Below are 22,991 nucleotides of genomic sequence, written 5' to 3' on the forward strand. Positions count from 1 at the left end.
ATAATTCTTCCTTATTTAGAGATTCAACTTAAATACACCTTTGTTTTTAATTAATGAAAGTGTCTCAAAGGCAGCAGAGACACTTAACTTTCTAGAGAAAAGTCAAACTGCAAAGATTAATCCTCACATATTCAACTATCCAAATGAGGACAAATTGAGCTAATTTATTTTCCAAGCCATTGTAAAATGCAAGAGTTGAAAGGATCACTAACAGTAATTGCCACTGCAACAGACTACAAAGATTGCAAAGCATCGGTTATAAGGTTTTATGTATGATTTTGGTGGATCATGTTACAGTTTTGCTTTGATGTTGGGGATAATAAATCAGGTTCTGACATCATTTAAAAAAATTCAAGAAAAAAAAGTCACTCCACAGAAGGGTAAGCAAAGCTGGTTTATTGACAACAGTCATAAAACCAAGCAAACTTCAATCTTCCATTTAATTCAAGCAAATTTATCAAAGTAAATTAAAGCTTCAAAAAACTCACCCATCCTTTTAAAGATAATTTAGGCCATTAAATATCCTAAACATCTGATGTGGTATGATTGCACTTTTTTTTAGAAGGCCTATATCAGTAGAATTTCAAGTTTGCATTTAAAAGAGCAATCATAATTATATGCAGCTATTCACTCATAAGATACGCTCAAAAAAGTAAAAAAAATAAAAAATAAGGTAGAAAACAGCTGGCAGCTCCTAAAGTTAGGATGCTGAAACCTGTGTGATCACCAAAATTACAGTATGTATGCATTCATGTACCACTTATTTTATTTTATTGCTGGATCTTTGATCAAATGTATAGGAGTGGTGGGTGGGAATACCCTCTGACCTCAAACAGCGAGCTCACTCACAGCTCAGGAGATTGCCAAATCACTTAAAAAAAATGTATACAATTTCTGAGGACATCTCATTCAGATATCTATCCCACTTGACATACCCTGTACAAAACCACATACCGGTACTTTCCTCTTTTGATCTGGTTACTACAGAAAAGGTTGTCAAACTTTTCTCAGAGGCCTGCCTCAGAGTACCTGTCCACTAAACCCTGTACCTTGACAACTACTACGGTCATCCTCTTTCTCTATCCTATGCTCCCCAACTCTCATTATCTTCAATATTTCCCACTCTACTGGCACCTTCCCGCTCCCCTCTAAAGCATGCACAGATCACCCACATAGTTAAAATGCCTGAACTTCAACAGAACTGTCTGAGCTTCTATCTCACTGAAAACAACCTTCTTGATCCCTTGGGCCAGGTTCACACATGCTGTGGCCACGGCTTAAAGCAGGGGATCCGGTGCTTCCCTGTTCACCAATTCAGGTGTGAATGAGGTCCAAATTTTTGCCTGAATTTGCATCTGAAATCAAAACCAAAGACACACAGGACAATTTCCAAATGCGGACTGCAGCCGCCCTGGAGGTGTGCCAATTGGTTCCATTGAGAGCCGGGGACACTCTTCTGTCATGCAAATTGGATGCGACAGGCCCACATCCAATTCACATAAGTGTGAAGCTAGCCTTACAGTCTGGTTTTCTCTTGCTACACTAGATGCAATACTAAAATGTACTAACTGCTATAACTAATGGCCACTACTCCATATTCATACTACTAGACCTGTACCCTGCCTTTGAAATTGTTGACTACTCCCTCTCCTCAAAAAACACCACTCTTAGCCACCAAGACTCGGTTTCCTGGTTCTCCTACTACTTATCACAGCATTCCTTCAGTGCTGTCTACAACTCCTATACTTCCTCTCCCCCAAGGTTCTGTCCTCAGACCTCTCCTCTTCTCCATCTACACCTCCTCCCCTGGTCACTTGATAAAGCTTCCAATACAATCTTTATGCAGATGACACTCAAATCTCTCTCTCTCTACGCTCCACCTCACCCATTCAGTCTCGCTCCACATTTTCTGTGAAATGTGTCTCTGTACTGGACCACTGCGCCGAAAAAAAAGAACAGATTAAAGATTTTAACTTCTCTTCATCAACAAAACAGCAAAGCATAAAATAGCAGTGAGTGGGTATCATGTTACACATGCATTGTTGTTTGTTTGCCTTAAAATTATTTATCCCTTCCTCTAATTAGAAAATGCTCTGTATAGCTAGTCCCCATCCTCTTTTTAGTGTGTCTTTTGTTTGTTTTCTGAGCACATGTCATTTCTGGAGCTAGACATACTAGGATTAATATCATCTGTAATGGTCATCTAATGCAGTCCCAGACCATGACACTCCCACCGCCGTGCTCGACTGTAGGCATGACACACTTGTCTTTGTACTCCTCACCTGGTTTCCGCCACACATGCTTGACACCATCTGAACCAAATACGTTTATCTTGGTCTCATAAGACAAGACATGATTCCAGTAATCCATGTCCTTAGTCTGCTTGCCTTCAGCAAATTGCAGACTTTCTTGTGCATCATCGTTAGAAGCTTCCTTCTGGGATGACAGCCATGCAGACTAATTTGATGCAGTGTGAGGCATACGGTCTGAGCACTGACAGGTTGACCCCCCCACCCCTTCAACCTCAGCAATGCTGGCAGCACTCATATGTCTATTTCACAAAGACAACCTATGGATATGACACTGAGCACGTGCACTCAACTTCTTTGGTCAACTATGGTGAGGCCTGTTCTGAGTGGAACCTGTTCTGTTAAACCACTGTATGGTCTTGGCCAACATGCTGCAGCTCAGTTTCAGGGTCTTGGCAATCTTCTTATAGCCTAGGCCATCTTTATGTAGAGCAATAATTCTTTTTTTCAGATCCTCAGAGTTCTTTGCCATGAGGTGCCATGTTGAACTTCCAGTGACCAGTAAGAGAGTGAGAGCGATAACACCAAATTTAACACACCTGCTCCCCATTCACACTTGGGACCTTGTAACACTAACGAGTCACATGGCACCAGGGAGGTAAAATGGCTAATTGGGCCCAATTTGGACATTTTCACTTAGGGTGTACTCACTTTTGTTGCCAGCAGTTTAGACATTAATGGCTGTTTATTGAGTTATTTTGAGGGGACAGCAATTTTACACTGTTATACAAGCTTTACACTCACTACTTTACATTGTAGCAAAGTGTAATTTCTTCAGTGTTGTTACATGAAAAGATATAATACAATATTTACAAAAATGTGAGGGGGTGTACTCACTTTTGTCAAGATACTGTATATGGGGTACTGCAATGCACATAAGAAAAACATATGATGTGACCAGGTACAGCAGAAAAAGAACTGCCACTACCAATGTCACTGTATATTTCACAACCAATAAATACAAAAGTCTAACCTTGCATTTTGCTAGTTTTCCTACAAAAGCACAGGAACCATGTTGCACAGGACTCAAAGATACTATTACATATACACTATATCACCAAAAGTATTGGGACACCTGCCTTTACACTCATATGAACTTTAATGACATCTCCGTTTTAGTCCGTAGGGTTCAATATGGAGTTGGCCCACCCTTTGCAGCTATAACAGCTTCAACTCTTCTTGGAAGGTTGTCCACAAGGATTAGGAGTGTGTCTATAGGAATGTTTGGCCATTCTTCCAGAAGCGGATTTGTGAGGTCAGGCACTGATGTTAGAAGAGTAGGCCTGGCTCACAGTCTCTGCTCTAATTCATCCCAAAGGTGTTCTATCAGGTTAAGATCAGGATTCTGTGCAGGCCATTCAAATTCCTCCATCCCAAACTCACTCAACCATGTCTGGACCTTGCTTTGTGCACTGGTCCCAAATCATTTGGTGGAGGGGGAATTATGGTGTGGGGTTGTTTTTCAGGGGTTGAGCTATGCCCCTTTCCAGTGAAGGGAAATCCTAAGGCATCGGCATACCAAAACATTTTGGACAATTTCATCCTTCCAACTTTGTGGGAACAGTTTGGGGATGGTCCCTTCCTGTTCCAATATGACTACGCTTCAGTGCACAAAGCAAGATTCATAAAGACATGCATGAGTGAGTTTGGGGTGGAGGAACTTGACTAACCTGCACAAAGTCCTGATCTCAACCTGATAGAACACCTTTGGAATGACTTAGAGTGAGACTGTGAGCCAGGCCTACCTGTCCAACATCAGTGCCTGACTTCACAAAATGTGCTTCTGGAAGAATGGTCAAACAGTACCATATACATACTCCTTGTGGACAATCTTCTCAGAAGAGTTGAAGCTGTTATAGCTGCAAAGGGTGGGCCAACTCAATATTGAACCCAATGGACAAAGACTGGGATGCCATTAACCCCTTGCCGACCAGTGCATGATGATATACGTTGGCGGAATGGCACGGCTGGGCAAATGGGCATACAGGTACATCCCCTTTAAATCGCAGCATAGTGAGCCTAAACTGAGAAAAATAATTAGTTTTTTATATATTTTTGGGGGATATTTATTATAGCAAAAAGTATTGCTAAAAATATTGCTTTTTTTTAGCGCAAATAAAAAACAAAAAAAAACAAAAAACACAGAGGTGATCAAATACCACCAAAAGAACGCTCTATTTGTGAGAAAAATGGACATCAATTGCATGACTGCGCAATTGTCAGTTAAAGCAACACAGTGCCGTATCACAAAAAGTGCTCTGGTCAGGAAGAGGATAAATCCTTCCGGGGCTGAAGTGGTTTAAAGCGGTAGTAAACCCGCTAATGTTTTTTTTTTTTTTACCACCTGCAAAGCAAAAGGCATAATGAGCTAGTATGCACTGCATACTAGCTCATTATGAAATACTTACCTTAGAACGAGGCCCCGACATCTGGCCCGATCCACGCCGAGGGAGCTGACATGCTCCCTCTGCGTTTCTTCCGGGTATCGTGGCTCCAGCGCTGTGAGTGGCCGGAGCCGCGATATCGTCACTCTCGTGCATGCGCGCGGGAGATTTCATCCCGGCCGAGTCCGGCCACTGCCGGACTTTCAGGCGAGAATCCCCTGTGCGCATGCGCCGCTGCAGTCAGCATATTATAGGCTTTCCTGTAGGTAAAAGTGAAAAAAATGAGTATACAACCACTTTAAGTTCATGTGCATGTAAAGGCAGGTGTCCCAATACATTTGGTAATATAGTGTATAGTGTATAGTGTATATTAGGGATTTTTTACAGTTCAACAAACTGAAGAGTCCTCTCATTTTTAGAAGATAACAAAACATTTGAACATTGAACAGTTGAATCATTTACCTGCAACTCATTTGAGATTTTGCATATGCTGGTAAGAATATTGTAAACATTAACCACTTCTGGACTATCCCAGGCAGATATACTGCGGCAGGGCGGCCCTCCTGTACGAAATCATGTACCTGTATGCGATTTCATGCACTGGGTCTAGGGTGCGCACGTGCCGCCCTGCCCCTGCTGTGATTGTATATAGCGGGAGCCAATCAGCAGGGGTCCGACGGACCTTGTTTAATAGCAGAATATAAAAAATATTGTTTTTTAAAAAGTTGTCTGCATTTTTTTGTTTACAGCACAAAAAATAAAAACCGCAGAAGTGATCAAATACCACCAAAATAAAGCTCTATTTGTAGGAAAAAAAGGACATCAATTTTATTTGGGTACAGCGTCACACGACCACACAATTGTCAGTTAAAAGAACGCAGTGCCATATTGCAAAAAATGGCCTGGTCATGAAGGGGAGTAAATCTTCTGGGGCTGAAATGGTTAAATAACATAAAAGAAAAGCCACATGCTTAAAGGAATTGTAAAGTCAGAACGTTTTTTTTTTTTTATCTCAAGTCTGTGTGCAGCAGCCCCCCCTCACACTTACCTAACACGTATCTCAGCCATCCGAGATTCTCCCTCTCGATTGGCTGAGACACAGCAGCGCCGCCATTGGCTGCCACTGGTGTCAATCAAAGTCAGCCAGCCAATCAGGAGAGAGAGGGGGCAGGTAAGGGTCTGGGCTTGGTGTCTGAATGGGCACAGGGAGCTGTGACTCCGCTCAGGTGCCCCCATAGCAAGCTGCTTGCTGTAGAAGCATTAAACAGGAGGGAGGGGCCAGGATCACAGAAGAGGGACCCAAAAAAGAGGAGGATCCAGGCTGCTCTGTGCAAATCCACTGCAACAGAGCAGGTAAGTATAACATGTTTGTTATTTTTATACGAAAAAGAACAAGAATTTACAATCACTTTAACTAACAAAATGCACTGCAAAGGGTCATATCCGTGACATGTAAACGGTAATTGGGTGCAATGACACTTGAGACACTGCTCTTTGCTTTACTTAAAGAATAACTGCAGTCTGCTCAAATAATTTGTAATAAAAACATCTCTGCCATTCTAAAGTTTCCCTCCAACCACTTTGCATATTATTTTATATATACTGCGATTCTGTACTTTCCGAATATGCTGCAGACATCTCTCTCCGCTAAGCTTGGCTGCATCCATTTTAACTGGGCAGCTGAAGCTGCTGCCTGTTCACTTCCTGGATTTACACATACACACACATCCAGCTCTGCAGCTCTCACTGGCCCTCCTCTGACTCATTCCCACCTCCCTTCCTGTCAAAATCTCACAAGAGAGAGAGAGAGAGCTGTGCATGATGTCATAAACCTAGGCTAATGACCAGACAAGAAACAGGAAGGTACTTACTGACAGAAAGACAATGTTTAAGTATCCAAAGTTAAAACTACAAAGGCAGAAGATTTAATAGATGGAAAGATGAAAAAATGACATCCGTTCCACTTTAATAATCACACACACATTGCAAAGCTGATACAAGAGTGGGTTTCTATCCTTTCTATCCCAGCTGTATACTGCTATCAACAGTAGCATTGGTCAACCGTATATTGCAAATACTAACATTGATTATTTTAAGGACACATTTATGTTTCTAACCTGTAGATCAAGGCAACACAATGCTGGTCACATTATATTAGGTCAACGTATCTTTATTTTGACACATATCTGTGAATGTATAAAAGACTTTTGCTTCAAAAACTATAAAACTTAACGGTGAGCCACCATTATGGAGAAAACTACAAATACAAAGGTCAATGCTTAGAAAACACATTGGATCTCTGTCCTCAAAGACTGATGAAAAGCAAAGGAGCATTAAAACCTATCGTAACACAACTACTAATACCACTGTAGTTGATTAGTAAACATTCCTAAATTTGCAATGAATGTTAATGTGCAACACACCAACCACAATCAGCGGTTATATAATATGCAAAAAGACTTTTTAGAACAACATTCTATTTATAACAGAATCTTAGAGACAGTCTAGGGAAATAACGAAGCATCCTGCTCCATTATAACAGAGCAGATAGCAGACCTGCTTCACGTCCATCAGTGCTGGTCTCTATTTCAGAGTAAAAAAGAAAAGAGAGCAGGTCTGCACCTAAGGAAGGCAATACAGCACTTTTCAGATTCTCACACCAGGTGCAACCTTGTCATACAGGATGTGAGATGTCAGCAGACAGCTCACATCTCCCTCTCTCTGCATGCAGTGATTACACATCACAAGAAGAAATTGCAGAGTTAACACCGACCTCCTCCTCCCTCCGCTGTAAGCCAAGCAGGAGGCAGGGGCAGCTGTGAAATTGGCACATGCAGCTTTGTTTGCTGTCTTCTGTGCAGTGCCTCTCACACAGGGCTGCTGATAAGGCAGTACAACCAATCCTGTTGTACCAGGCCCGGGCCCCATCAGCAAAACAGGGGGGCCCTGACAGCTTTATTCATTCCTGCCTAAAGAAATAGATTTTACTAGACCATACCCCCACTCTACACTCTACCCAGGGCTTACATTACATTTTCCTGGGCCCCATCAGGTCAATAGATGGGCCCAGGAGGCCTAAACAGAGCAGGAACTTTTTTCATTTTTGGAGTGTAGGCGCATGAAGTCTGGCTGCATGCTCCGCTGCATGTTATAGTTCCGGCTAGCTGCCTACTGTGTATGTTATGCCTTCCCTGGTGGAGTGAATCTATATACCTCTGCTCCCTCAGCAGGTGTCAAGGAGTGAGGGAAAGGCTGATATTATGTGGCTGAGGGGGCACAGATCTGCAATCCCCGCGGCAGGTGGCAGTACACAGGGAAGTGGCACACAGTGACAGCCAGCATGCTTTTTACTCTAGAAGGAAAGTACAGTTCCCAGAATCCCCACTGAGTACTAATGATCATTATCACTAGAATGATCACAGCACACAGCAAGTCCCCTATGGCTCTGTCACAGTATCACATACTGTAGTTGTGGAGTACTGACTTTGTTATGACTTTACAGTATAACACCTAGTACACTCATAATGTCAGCATCCAACAGTCATGCGACACTGAGACAGAGCCATCGAGCACCTGGAGTGTGCTGTGATCATTGTAAGGATGATCATTAGCATAAGCTAATGAGCACTTGCATTGGGGGGGGGGGGGGGGGGGCTGGGCGGCATTTTTACTGTCCCCCCAACCCCTCACCTTTAAGAACTTTTCACCCAAGCTTTCCAATTAGGTCTACCTGTCATTTTTTTTGTTAAAAACAACAATTTTGAATTTGAATTTTTTTTTACTTTTTGCTATAATAAATATCAACAAAAAAGATATAAAAAAACATTTTTTCCTCAGTTTAGGCCGATACGTATTCCTCTACATATTTTTGGGAAAAAAAATAGCAATAAGCGTTTATTGATTGGTTTGCGCAAAAGTTATAGCGTCTACAAAATAGGGTATAGTTTTATGGCATTTTTATTAATAATTTTTTTTTTACTAGTAATTGCAGTAATCAGCAATTTTTATTGTGACTACAACATTATGGCGGACACATCGGACACTTTTGGCGCTATTTTGGGACCATTCACATTTAAAAATGCATTAATTACTGTGTAAATGTGGCTGGCAGTTAAGGGGTTAACCACTAGGAGGCTCTGCAGGAGTTAAGTGTGTCCTAGGGAGTGATTCTAACTGTGGGGGGGAGGGGCTGTGTGTGATATGACACTGAACACCGCTCCAGATTACAGGGAGCTGTCATCAGTGTCAGCCTTCCTAGGCAGAACAGCGAAATGCTTGTTTACATCAGCATTTCCCCATGCTTCCTTGAGACGATCGTGGCTATCCCCGCAGATATTGAGTCCGCGCGACCCGAAACCACACTCATGGAGGTTGCGGCGCGCGTGTAATCCACTTCTTAAAGGGCAACATACAGGTATGTTAATCTGCCTGTACGTGCCCTACTGCCAACGTACAGGCAGATCGGTGTGAGCCGGGTGGCAAGCGGTTAAGATCACACACAGCTTTATTTAATTACATATTCAAGAGAGAATTGCCACGCAATTACTTGGCTTTCAACCCTATGGACCTTGTAGAAATTACAGAACCAAGTTCCTAAACTTTTGCCCCGTCTCAAAGATCCTATACCTAGTCTGCTGCATCACCATTTATGTAACTAAAGAAAAAAGCAATACATCCACTAGCCTTATCACCAGCAATTATTACAGTGGGGCAAGCGGCAGCACAGGGTTTGTAAGGAGAAAAAACAATGGAGAATCTCTGTGTCCTGAGTTAAACTTTTGAAGTGTCACAGTCTAGATGGGCTCTTCAAATCCATAAAAAAAATGTATCTCTAAGGTCAAGCATGTGATTAGTAGCAGCTGGAAAGGAGCTGTACATAAATAAAAATGTACAGAAATTCAATTGCTGGTTCACAAATAGATTAATTATCCTTAAAACCATAGTTCTAAAAATGATGCACAACCTCAGCCATTAAACGTTTCCAGAAAGGAAAGGTGTTACAAAGACTTACCATAATGCATGTAACAGTTTCCTTTGGTGGGATCCAGCTGTATTGCTTTTAAAAAGTAACGCTCAGCTTCACCTTTACGTCCCTAAAAACAAAATTATGAATATTTTAGTGTACCATACTTTTTCCTTAGGTTTACATTCAGATGGCTTGAAGGAACCAATTACCAAACACCACAAAACTCTTAGTGCAATTAACTAAAAAACACAAAAAGCAATGTGACTGCACTGCAAGACCAACCAGCAAAGGCCAGATGTTAAAGTGTTACCAAACCCAGGAACCTGTACTCACTATATCTGGCCTCCCACAGTACACAGAACATGTAACATGGAAATTCAATTATTTAAGTATATTTAAACTGCTAAATAACTTTTCTCCTCAGCAGTATATAGCAGTCTTATGACTTGATATGACTGTCCTATGAGGCTGCAGGACCCCTGACCCTCTGTCTAGACAGTGCAGGTTGGCCCTGTGCTGATCACATGCACCCTTCCCAAAAATTTTTTTGCAATACACACCAAACGTGGCATGTGCAGAGTCCAAGGCTCTGTACTATCAGGAGATGGAGACAGTAAAAGAAGGGTAAGATCACAGATGACAAAATCAAACAGCCTTTTTACACAATGTGGAGGATTAACCCCTTAGGTTCAACAGTGAGTATAACAGATTACTGCATATACAGACTAATTTTACTGTTGTGGGTTTAGTAACACTTTAAGGTTTGAGGCAGAAAACGTCATCATATTTCTAAAGGACATGAATGACAGAACTCCCAGTGGTAATGCTCTCGCCAAATAATTCATAGTTATCAAATAAATAAAAATTATTTTGCTGCTGGACAAATACATTAAGAGCCCTTTCACACTGGACGATAGTGGAAAAGCACCGCTAGTTTTAGCGGTGCTTTACCTCTGTTATAGCGGTACTTTAGCGCCGCTATTCGGGCGGGAGTGGGCCGCTTTTAACCCCCTGGAAGGGGTTAAAAAGGGTTAAAAGTGCCCATGTAGCTGCGCTTTGTAGATGCTTGGGCAGCGCTGCCCGTGCATTCCAATGGGCAGGGACAGTGGAGGAGCAATGTATACACCACTCACAAACTGCCCAAAAGATACTGCTTGCAGGACTGCAAGCGCACTGTCCCAGTGTGAAAGACCTTTGGCTCTTACACTGGGACTGAAGATGAGACATTTTCCAGGCGCTTTACAGCCGCTATTTTTAGTGCTAATGCGCCTGGAAAATGCCACAGTGTGAAAAGGGTCTAATTGAATGCAATACTGAAATTATATTATAAACACAATCTTGAGAGGCCTAATATATTTTAGTGTAAATCCAGGCAACCCATAGGCAACCCAGTGCTTAGATTATGCTCTTCATAGAACGTAACGGGGGTTATGAGCTATGAGTTCAATGCTCTTGTTGTGAAATTTAAAGATGAATTTCTCCACAATGCCTATAGATACTGAGGTCAGTGAGGACTATTTATAAAGTGATGGACACACGGCCTGGAATTCCAGACCAGATACTGTGTTACTGCTTTTCATCTTAATTATCTGCAGTAACTACCTATAAATCCTGTTATAGATTAACTAGAGGCTCATTTGGCACTCTCACAGGTTTCTGTTGTGGGGGGGGGGGGGGGGAGCGGGGGGTGGGGGTGAAGAAGCGCTGGATTTCTAAAAGTACTTATAGTTCTGGTTAGGTATATATTGATGATACATGTTAGCTTGCAGGCAGCTCTTTAATCTTACAGGAATCTCTAGCGTGGTGCAAACCTTGTGCAAACATTAATAAAGAAAAAAATATGGCCGTGAAAATCCACTGGTTTGTGTCCAAAGTGAACTTTATTAGTCGTTGTATTAAAAAAATTGCATTTTAGAGAAGTTCCACTGTTATATACTGCATACAGTGCCAACTGTCTTAAGAGAGAATTTTCCGCAGTTTGGACAGATTTCCTTAGGTTTACTAATGTGCTTATAAAAAATGGAAGAAAAGGGAAATCTTCCTAATTAAACACAGACCGCAGATAAACCCGACAGGGTTTTCAATATAGGCATTATAATGACATGTTTAAATCTATTATTATGTTATTAAAAAGCAACTCTAGGCAATAAGTCATGATATGAACTGCTGTGCTATCTTGGAAGCATGACCACTTTTATGGCACAGGAGTTTGGGGACTTGTTTTTGCTCCCTCGTACCATATGGACACACACTGGCTTTGTCCATTAAGCTCTGTGTCTCAAAAGAGTAAAATGGGATGCCAGGATGGGCATGCACACTACACCTATGCATCCTCATGTTCATGTCAGTAAAAGACAGACCTGCACAAGGCACATTACTAATCGCCCCTAGTGAATGAGGCTAGTGAATGATGTCAAAAGGGCTACTCTAACTTTAATATGATTTTATTTATAATTTATTAGAATCAAACACTCACGAAAGCTCAACTTTTAAATGATATGTGTTCTTTTCATAAGGAAAATGCTGATGTGCACAGCAAAAATATCCAATAAATTATTAAATCTGACAAAAATGCCTCTGTTTAGTGGTTCAATAAATAAGCCAACCCAAAGCAAAGACCACTGCAATTACAGGCCTATCATGCCAGAAAAGTGAGCCAGAAGAGTGATTGGATAAGAATATCTTCCTAGTGTTTTTGCAATAAAAATTGAACATATCTTTTGCTAGAAGCTGTTACATACAGTCCAAGATTCAGCTGCAGTAGTAAGCAAAGGTGCATGTTATAGCCCAAAGATACTATAAATGCATAGGTTGATTTTACAAGTAAAAATGCCAGCAGTTAGAAGAAAGGAAAGTAAAACGTTCTATATACTGTATATCAAGCACTATCCAATGTTTCACCCAATCTGGCTTTCCCACAATGTATAGATCCAAAGTTCTTCTACAAAAACACATTTCTTAAAAAGACAGTATTTGTCCACAGCTAGGCACCACACTTTGTTACCATATGATGAAGTGTTACTCCAACAGATTACAGCTTTGTTTAAAGCCTAAAGCTTCATACACATTAGTAGCTTTTCTCTCCATTCAACACAGCAAGGCTGAATGAAAAAAAAAAAACCTGAGAGCTCAGGAGCTACTGTACTAACTATCCAAAGTTAGTACAGCGATCTCCCTTGGTGTTCCATTATGTTCTGACAGGGACAACCCCCCCCCCCATCCAATCACCAGCCATTGATTGGCTGAGCACACTGATTAGGAGCCAATCGGCAGACCTATTTCAGTCTTGTCCCTACGACAGAAGCTGACCAGCCGCCTTCTGTTGAACCGACTGCAGTACACATGGGGCCGTGTGTACTAGGCTTTACTATACTGTAAAATAAAATCCCAGTAGTGCTCAAAGATTGAAAAAACAAACAAAAAAAACACACTGCTTTTGCTGCAAGACTCTGCCCACCCACTTTTGGTGTTATCCCCTTAAAGGTTCAGGGTTCTCTACTGCTACTTCCACTGGTCTTACAGGTTGAAAAATCTTGTTACGCAAGGGTGTTGAGGATCCACCTTTTTGCTGTTCGTTTTCAATGCCATTCTAGGCTCACAGTACTGCTGAACTGAATGGCACTTACACATCCATTTGTAAGCACTTTTCAGTACAGGAATGAGGACCACAGTAGGGGAGAGGAGTGGCCTATATGTCACATGACTGAAAAGACGACAGCTGGAAAGAATGGAGGGCAGGGATGAAGGGGAGAGACAGCTTTGTCCCCATCCTGGAGTTGAGCTTTATGCACGTATAGGGTTTCTTGCTCCTGTTCTTTTCCATGAATAAGGAACAGGCTGTATAATATTTACAACAATTGCATAGATATCCTGGGCACATTTAAGAATTTTAAAACTTCTCAGAAATCACTGTAGGAAAAAGTCAGATATATTTCAATGTCACTACTTTATATGTAGGCCCCTGTAACCTGAAATCCTATTAATCACATTTCTAAGCCATCAAAACATTAAAATGTTTTGCCAGCACAAACAAAAGCCAGGTGTCTAAATTGCATATGGATATTTTTGTACAGGAAAGTATGCCAAAACTGACAAACAATGTAAAAATAATGAAACAACAAAGCCAAACACTGAGGAAATAGAAAAATGTATGTCTTAAATAAAATCTTTTCCTATGCTGTCTCCAAAAATAGCTTAGAACTATTTCAGAATACACACACACATACATATTATATATATATATATATATATATATATATATATATATATATATATATATATATATATATATATATATATATACACACACACACACACATATACACAGACACACACACACATACACAATTTCCAAAAGTATTGGGATTCCTGCCTTTACACACACACACATGAACTTAAAAGGCCTCCAAGCCTTAATCCGTAGGGTTCAATATTGGGTTGGCCCACCCTTTGCAACTATATTGTAACAGCTTCAGCTCTTCTGGGAAGCTGTCCACAAGGTTTAGGACGGTATCTATGGGAATGTTTGACCATACTTTCAGAAGTGTATTTTGAGGTCAGGCTCACAGTCTCCTCTCTGATGCATCCCAAAGGTGTTCTATTGGATTTAGATCAGGACTGTGCAGGCCAGTCAAGTTCCTCCACCTCAAACTCGGTCACCAATATCTTTATGGACCTTACTTTATGCACTGGTCCAAATTATTTAGTGGAGGGGGGATTATGGTGTGTTTTTTTTTTCAGGGGTTGGCCTTGGCCCCTTAGTTCCAGTGAAGGGAACTCTTAAGGCGTCAGCATACCAAGACATTTTGGACGATTTCATCCTTCCATTTTTGAGGGAACAGTTTGGGCATGCCCCTTTCTGTTCCAACATAAACGCGTACCAGTGCACAAACAAGGTCCATAAAGACATGGATGAGTGAGTTTAGGGTGGAGAACTTGACTGGCCTGCGCAGAGTCCTGACCTCAAACCGATAGAACACCTTTGCAATGAATTAGAGAGAAGACGGCGAGCCAGGCCTACTCGTCCAACATCAGTGCCTGACCTCACAAATGCTCTTCTGGAAGTATAATCAAACATTCCTATAGACACACTCCTAGACCTTGTTGATAGCCTTCCTAGAAGAGTTGAAGCTGTTATAGCTGCAAAGGGTGGGCCAACTAAATATTGAACCCTACGAACTAAGACTGGATTGCCATTAATGTGCGTGTAAAGGCAGGCATTCCAATACTTTTGCTAATATACATACATACTATATCTCATTCATATATATATATATATATATATATATATATATATATATATATATATATATATGAATGAGATATAGTGTGTGTGTATGTATATTAGCAAAATTATTGGAATGCCTGCCTTTACATGCACATTAATGGCAATCCAGTCTTAGTTCGTAGGGTGGCACTGTGGGTACTGATGTTACCTATTGTTAGGTGGCACTGGTAGGGGGCACAGGTGAGCACTGATGAGCTGGCGGCAGGCCGCCAGTGATCGGCTTTTTTTTCTCTCCTCACGCTGTCAGCGCGAGGAGAAAAAATAGCCGATTACCAGCTCTTTTGACATCACGTGATCAGCTGTTATTGGCTGACAGCTGATCATGTGGTAAGGGGTCGGAATCGATCCCTTCCTCTGATCTGTGATCCAGCGAGTCTCAGACTTGCTTATCACAGAGGGTGGCGCGCGCGCCCTGCAGGGGGCGTGAAGGCCGCTCGGGCACGGGATGTCAGTAGACGTCGTCCCGGCAAAGCAGGTCTGCCCTGTAGCCATCATTCGTCAAGCCGTCAAGCTGTGCATTCACTACTTTACTTTGTGCAATTTCTTCAGTGTTGTCACATAAAAAGAAATAATAAAATATTTTGTGTGTGTGTATATATATATATATATATATATATATATATATATATATTTTTTTTTTTTATAAATTAAGAATGCTGCGCAATAACTAAAAAGAATAAAACTAGAATAAAACTATCCAACAGAATGGTAAAAGGCCTCTAATCGATTTCATGTAAACGTGTTTGTTCTCCCTTTAATTGCAAAGTTACTGTGCGAAACAGTAATAAATAGAACTAACCAACAGAATTGGAAGAAGGCTGTTATTCCATTTCATGTATTTCAACTTTAATTGGAAATTATTGTGCAAAATAGTATATATATCATAACACAAAAATATTTCCACACCACAGATATGGTCCATTTTTGCTGGTAGCACACTGATATGATAAGATTAGCAGCTACAGTTGGAATGAAATCTGAGGGGGAAAAAAAAGACTAATCAGTCTTAAACTAAACCACTATGTAGTGGCTGCGGAGACAGAGCAGTGTCTGTGGGGGCTGCTTATTATGGAATGCCACAGGCTATAATACACGTGAGTTATGCTAATCAAAAAAAGCAAAATGCCGATAACCCTATTTTCTCTCAATATCTTTCAGCAGCCAATATATCGGTGCATCCCTAAATACAGTCATGCAAAATACACCTGTACACAGGAAAAGTGGTATTAATTTAACTATGTAAACCTAAAACCAAAAATGTAATATATTTCAGCTTACCAATGTGGCAGGGTCATTAGTTCTCTCTTTTTTAGGTTTTTTCCCCCCTCTGTTTTCACCTGGTGATCTGGCTTGTAACATACCTCCTGTATTAGATTGATCCCACCCTCTCTGGATAAAGCACCCCTGTCAGTGGTAAATGGTTTGTCTCAAAGGTGCATTTGCAGGAGAGCTTGTTCTTTTAAAAAACAACATACTGACTGGTAAGATCACCAGTTAAAAATAAAATATAGAAAGCCTATAACAAATATCTAATACAGCCATCATTTCTAATAATTGGTAAGCTGCAATATAATAAGTGATTGCTTTGGGGTATAATACTGCTTTCAGAATGCACTACAAAAACAGGATTCAGCCTCTCTGCAGTCCCACTAAAGCCACATGTGCTCTGTAAAATGGTTTAATTTTTAAAAAGGAATCTTTATTATATTGGTTTTAAGATCAATGCGATACTGTCCTCAGCATCTGTCAACTGTTTTTTAAGCAGTTTTTTTCAACTTCCGGTTCCACACCAGCCCTGACCTATGGTGTCACTTCCAGGCTGGGATGAAGCAACTTCCAGTTTGCAGTAGCTTCGGTCAGAAGACCAGTTTTGGCAATTTTCTGATGCCAAAAGGAGAGTGGGAAGGAGCCTAATCCCAACGCCCTGGGCACATAGCATTGGGTGTTAATTTCCGACCCGACCTCATTGTGGGGATGGTCACTGAGGGGACCTCAAGCGCCATATTTAAACTGAAATGTTGCCTTTTGGCCTCAGCTTCATTACATTGGAGAATTGGATGTGTACATTTCTGTCGTGGAGAGACAGCCATGTTATTTCCAATTTACACTATATATTTACACATACACACACACATAAACATATATGGTTAGTGTGGCTGTCTGTGTTGACAGGCAATCTGGGGTCTTATCTATATTTCCCTCCCTTGACCCTTTTTAAATATTTTTTTCCCCCAGATGTATTATTTGGCTATATTTGACCGATTAGGGAATTCCTCCCCCTATTGTTTTGTAACCTTTTCATGGGAAGTCTCCTTGGGCCTTCATAGTTTCCATCCATGTGATATTTTATACCAATCTGGGTTACCATCAAATTATATACCCCTATTATTTTACAGACCTTCCATTAACACCTTATCACTAGCGATTTCTTCTAGTCATTAATTGGGTACGACCAGCCCTGTATTTCGGGTAAGACCAGGCTCCCTTTGTTTAATAATTTATGGATAGATAACACAGACAACTTTCTTATTGCATGCACCTTGGGTCTGTTAAGCTATCGGATGCCCTGTAATGTCCTCACATGGGCCAATGGGCGCTATTTGTTTGTCCCCCATTTTGGGAGCTGTGCCCATACTGTAGTGGTGGTATATGCGGGGGTGGTTCTGTCCCCTCCTCTTTTTTTCTGCTGTTTTTGGACAGGATTTTATTTTGTAAAATGATATACTTTAGATTAAAACTTTTTAAAATTCAAGATGTGTATTTTATGTGCTTGTTTTTTTTTTTTTTTTTAGTACAAGTTCATTCTGAACGATGGGAGAATATTTGTAAAGGCATAGATGTCCTGATTAAGTGGGATACCTTGCAAGATGAGCAGACCATTTACTGTATTGTAATTGCCCCATGTCATCTTTCAGTTTTTAACTTTATTATTGTATACCTTGTTAGTTTTATATATCATTTTTGTAATAAAAATCTGTGGATTTTAGTTACAACACCTTGCTTGCGCATACATTCACTCTGGATGGCATCTGTGATTAGCAAGACCTTTTTTTTTTTTTTAAAGACTGTTTACTAGATCTACATACAGTATGTGATTGATTGGTGGATAATATCTAGTTCTGCACAAGAAAGGGAACTGGTAACAAAAAAGGTCAAAGTATGCATCATACATAAGTACGTGCTGGAATGACTGCATGTAATAAAGATGATTTTATAATTCATATTATACAGACATTAACATTATAACCCCTGAAAAACGAGTACCAATGATTATCTCTTTATAATGGAATTTGAAAGTGGGTGGAACTTATAGGCAGCGAGTAAACATGTTGTCTCATTGCTGATGTGTTGAAAGGAGGAAAAAATGGGCAAGCATAAAAATTTGAGCAACTGTGACCAGAGCTGAATTGTAATGGTTAGACAATTGGGCCAGGGCATTTCCAAAATTGCAGCTCTTGTATGATGTTCCTTGACTGCAGTGGTCAGGACCTACAAAACATGGTCCAAGGAAGGCAAGCCAGCAAATTGGCAACAGGGTCATGGGTGGCCAAAGCCCATTGATGAAAATTAGAAATAAAGGTTGGCAAGTGTAGTCCATCAAATTGGTGAAAATATTAATGCTGGTTCCTACAGAAAGGTGTCAGAACACACAGCGCATTGCAATTTGTTGCATATGTAGCTATAGACTGATCAGGGTACCCATGCTGACATGTGTCCACAGCCAAATGTGCCTACAGTGGGGCATGTGAGTATCAGAACTGGACCATGGAGACCTGGAATAAGGGGATCTCGTCTGATGAATTCAATAATAGTTTAAGTCTGAGGCCTCCAAATTCTCCAGATCTAAATCCAATCGAGCATCTGTGGGATGTACTGGAAAAACAAGTACAATCCATGGAGACCCCACCTCATAACTTACAGGACTTAACTACCTCCCACCCACGCAATAGCCAAAAGATGGCTACAGCGCAGCTCTTTAGTTCTGGGAGGGCGTCCATTGACATCCTCCTGAGAAAGCCATTACTGTGCCACCCCTGGGGCGCATATCAGAAGTGTCTGTGATCACTGTGTGCCCTGAATACAACTGATCACAGATGGGGTAAAGGGCCAATCATAATAGCTCTTTACCATGTGATCAGCTGTCATATATGTAAACAGACTTTCCTGGCTATTGGCTCTCCTTTCCTCACATGCTGTCTCTATCTGCCAGGGCACAGGGAGTACAGCAGTTACACTGATAATCAGGTCACTGATTAGCAGCCCCATCAGTGTCCCCATAATCAGTGCAGCCCCGTCAGCACCCATCGGTTCGGCCCCGTCAGCGCCCATCGTTTCGGCCCCGTCAGCGCCCATCGGTTTCGGCCCCGTCAGCGCCCATCGGTTTCGGCCCCGTCAGCGCCCATCGGTTTCGGCCCCGTCAGCGCCCATCGTTTCGGCCCCGTCAGCGCCCATCGGTTTCGGCCTCCTCAGCGCCCATCGGTTTCGGCCTCCTCAGCGCCCATCGGTTTCGGCCTCCTCAGCGCCCATCGGTTTCGGCCTCCTCAGCGCCCATCGGTTTCGGCCTCCTCAGCGCCCATCGGTTTCGGCCTCCTCAGCGCCCATCAACTCGGCCTCCTCAGCGCCCATCAACTCGGCCTCCTCAGCGCCCATCAACTCGGCCTCCTCAGCGCCCATCAACTCGGCCTCCTCAGCGCCCATCAACTCGGCCTCCTCAGCGCCCATCAGTTCACCCTCATCAATGCCCATTAGTTCAGCCTCATCAATGCCCATCAGTTCAGCCTCATCAATGCCCATCAGTTCAGCATCATCAATGCCCATCAGTTCAGCCTCATCAATGCCCATCAGTTCAGCCTCATTAGTGTCCATCAGTGTTTACAGTACTCAGTAGCTTAAGCTGGAATTGACATACACAGCTAAATGAGCCAGGCCAGTGATTTATCTTTCTTACAGTCTGCAAGGTATAAACATCAATTTAAAAATGAATACACTTTAAAAAGATAAACTTGACCTCAAATTATTATAGTTTTCCTTTAGGATATATAGCAGAGCAGGCACATAATAAAAGATTGGACTGAGCATATGTGTCACTGATACTGAAGCTGTATAACAGCGCAGCAATTATCACGAATACAGTATATCGTATTCAGGACTAAAAGCAGTATGAACTGACTGACCTTAGCAGTTTTATTGTTCAAATGCGCTTCTAACCTATTTTCTCTACACACAGAAACCAATGGGAACTTTACCTTTCTGCGCTCAGCTTCTAGAAACAATATAGTAGACCAGAGCCACATTTTCTATAAAGCAAATTTAAGTGTACTAGCAAAAGTTGTGCCTGTTCATTCCACTTTGGGGACAGTGATACAAAAAAACTTCTAATAGGACAATACTGTGATGACTAGAAATTTAGAAAATGTAACAGAGCACAACATACAAAACAGAGTAGTTTATGTCTCATGCATCTGAATGTATGAAGAGTAGTACATCCCACAATTTACCGCAATACACTCCGGACACCCCATCTTACATCTCTATAAACTCACCACACTTGCCCATCATAGCTCATACCTTCAGAGAGCTCCACTGGTAAATAAGCAGGCAGTACCTTGTGTGGCTGCAGGCAAATAATGTATACTAATCCCATTTCATGTAAATTGTACTCACTTGCTATATAAATTATCACTTTGCTGCCTCTCTCAGTGCTGGCCCTGTTCCCACTACACATGAATGTGAGAGAGTTGGGTTGGGTTACCGCTCACTTATTGTGTTTTATCTCAAATAAAACTATAGGATATAAATTCCAAAAATGTTATTTAAAGAACTAAATTTTTGCTTTGTAATTGTTGCTTTGTAGCTTTTTTTGAACTGCAGTGAGTAAACCTTTGACAAATATGTTGATCCTACTTGTGGCAATCCTGTGATAGGGTGATAATACAAATCATAAGTTCCTAATGTTGTGATAATGTTGTCAGCCAACTGTGCATGCTTCTGCTTTGGGACTACAGGAAACCATGCCTATGAACAGTATTGTTCGCAAAGTCCTGTTGTCAGCCTGTGAAATCATAGGCAGCCATTCAAGAAATTCTGCCCAAGATGTCTATAAAGACATCAGTAATTTCAATACGAGAGATGCAAGGCTATCTGAAAATTCTCTAGAACTAATATTCTTTAAACTTAAAGTCTAGACAGAGTGTCTCTGTTATAACAATATTCACAGGTCAGAACTGCATCTTCTTCCATCTTTTTTGATTAGGTGGCTTTATCATGCTACCAGATCAGGAGACCTTACATTACAATACCCAAAGGAAAGCTATGGAAAATAAAAGATTTAGCTTGTATACATCCATAAAAGGTTGGTCACCTGCTCACACTGATATTTTATTAGGGATTTGAGGTCCAGTTGAGTTCTTTCAAACCATTTATTATAGCTTGACTTCAACATCATTATACTGTTAAGGGACAGTGAAGAAAGTACAGCAGACTCAACAGCTAAAATGTGAATACCTGGTTCTTCTTACTGAGCAAAGAATCCCAATTTTAACTTTATATTTTGTGCTCACATCATATAGTGCTACATTTAACTGTTTTAATTGCTTGAACATTTCAAAATGTAGAAGTAGTCAAAAGTCCTTGTCTAAGAATTGTAACATACTATCTATTTTTGCTTGGCCTCTTGCTGCACGTGCAACACATGTTCATCGCTAAAGAGTGACAAGAGCATGCTCACTGTGCATTCCCAGCACAATGGCCATGCTGACATACACATCCTCCTTTTTTACAGAGACCATATGATTGTTCTTTGGCACTGCATATGCCTGCCACCAGTGCAGTGCTGAATTCAGCATTTTACGGTACAAGGTTAACTACTCAAACTATATCTACAGTTTACACAATGCACAGTAAATGCTGAAATACATGTAAAATGTCATTTTAGCTTAGGTCTGCTTAATTTCTCCCTTCTGGGGAGGGGGTTTTCTACATGAATGGCATATGTGCACATAGCTGCTCTAAATGGTCAATCATTAACATTTTAATCTCCCCTAATGTAAAAGGAAGCTTAAAGAGGAAGTAAACCCTGATGAGTTTACTTCCTCTTTCATTCCCTGCAAAGGAAAAGCATAATGGACTACTATGCATCGCATAGTAGTCCATTATGTGTCACTTACCTGACACAGGAGCCAGCAAAGTCACCGCTGTCCCCTGTAGTCCGGCGCATCCATGTTGTCGGTGGGGTCTCGCAGCTCCGCCGCTGTCATTCGGCGAAGCCGCGATGACGTCACTCCCGCGCATGTGCACAGGAGCCGACACGCGCGGCAGCTCCGTTCTTGGAAATGCCGCGCTCAGTGCGCCTGCACGCCGCTGTCTACGGCGCATGCACCGTAGACAGCGGTGCCTGTCTTCGGGCAAATATCTCCTAAACCATATAGGTTTAGGAGATATTTCTTGGACCTACAGGTAAGCCTTAATCTAGGCTTACCTGTAGGTCAAAGTGTGTTGTAAGGGTTTACAACCACTTTAAAGAGGTTGTAAAGTCAGAAGGTTTTTTTGTATCTTAATGCATTCTATTCTAAAAAGCCTACAGTGTGCAGCAGCCCCCCTCAGTCCCCCTAATACTTACCTGAGCCCCATCTCTGTCCAGTGATGTCCACAAGTGTCTTGGCTGCCTGAGATTCTCCCTCCTGATTGGCTGAGGCACAGCAGCAACACCCCTGGCTCCCGCTGCTGTCAAAGTCAGCTAACCAATCAGGAGAGAAAGGGGGTTGGGGCTGGGCTGCAGTTCTGTGTCTGAATGGACACAGGAAGCTGTGACTCTGCTCGGGTGCCCCCATAGCATGCTGCTTGCTGTGGGAGCACTCGGCAGGAGGGAGGGACCAGGATCACAGAAGAGGGACCCGAGAAAAGGAGGATCCAGGCTGCTCTGTGCAAAAACACTGCAACAGAGTAGGTAACATTTTTGTTATTTTTATAGATTTTAAAATCAGCACTCAGTGGAACTCAAACATAAATACAATCAGTTAAAAATATCACATTTAATCAACAGAGAA

General features: G+C 41.6%; 1 protein-coding gene across 1 annotated transcript in view; it reads right to left on the reverse strand.

Annotated features, from left to right (window-relative positions):
- The window catches only part of TMTC2 (transmembrane O-mannosyltransferase targeting cadherins 2), a 401,081-nt gene that overhangs the window by 77,372 nt on the left and 300,718 nt on the right, over positions 1-22,991 (reverse strand). Inside the window, exon 9 of the mRNA XM_077471877.1 lies at positions 9,705-9,786. Within this exon, the coding sequence (XP_077328003.1) occupies positions 9,705-9,786 (82 nt within the window). The remainder of the gene's footprint in view (positions 1-9,704; positions 9,787-22,991) is intronic.

This window comes from Lithobates pipiens, unplaced genomic scaffold, assembly GCF_037356315.1.
Source record: "Lithobates pipiens isolate NorthernLeopardFrog02 unplaced genomic scaffold, aLitPip1_a1.2 Scaffold_8, whole genome shotgun sequence".
Taxonomy (NCBI): Eukaryota; Metazoa; Chordata; class Amphibia; order Anura; family Ranidae; genus Lithobates; species Lithobates pipiens.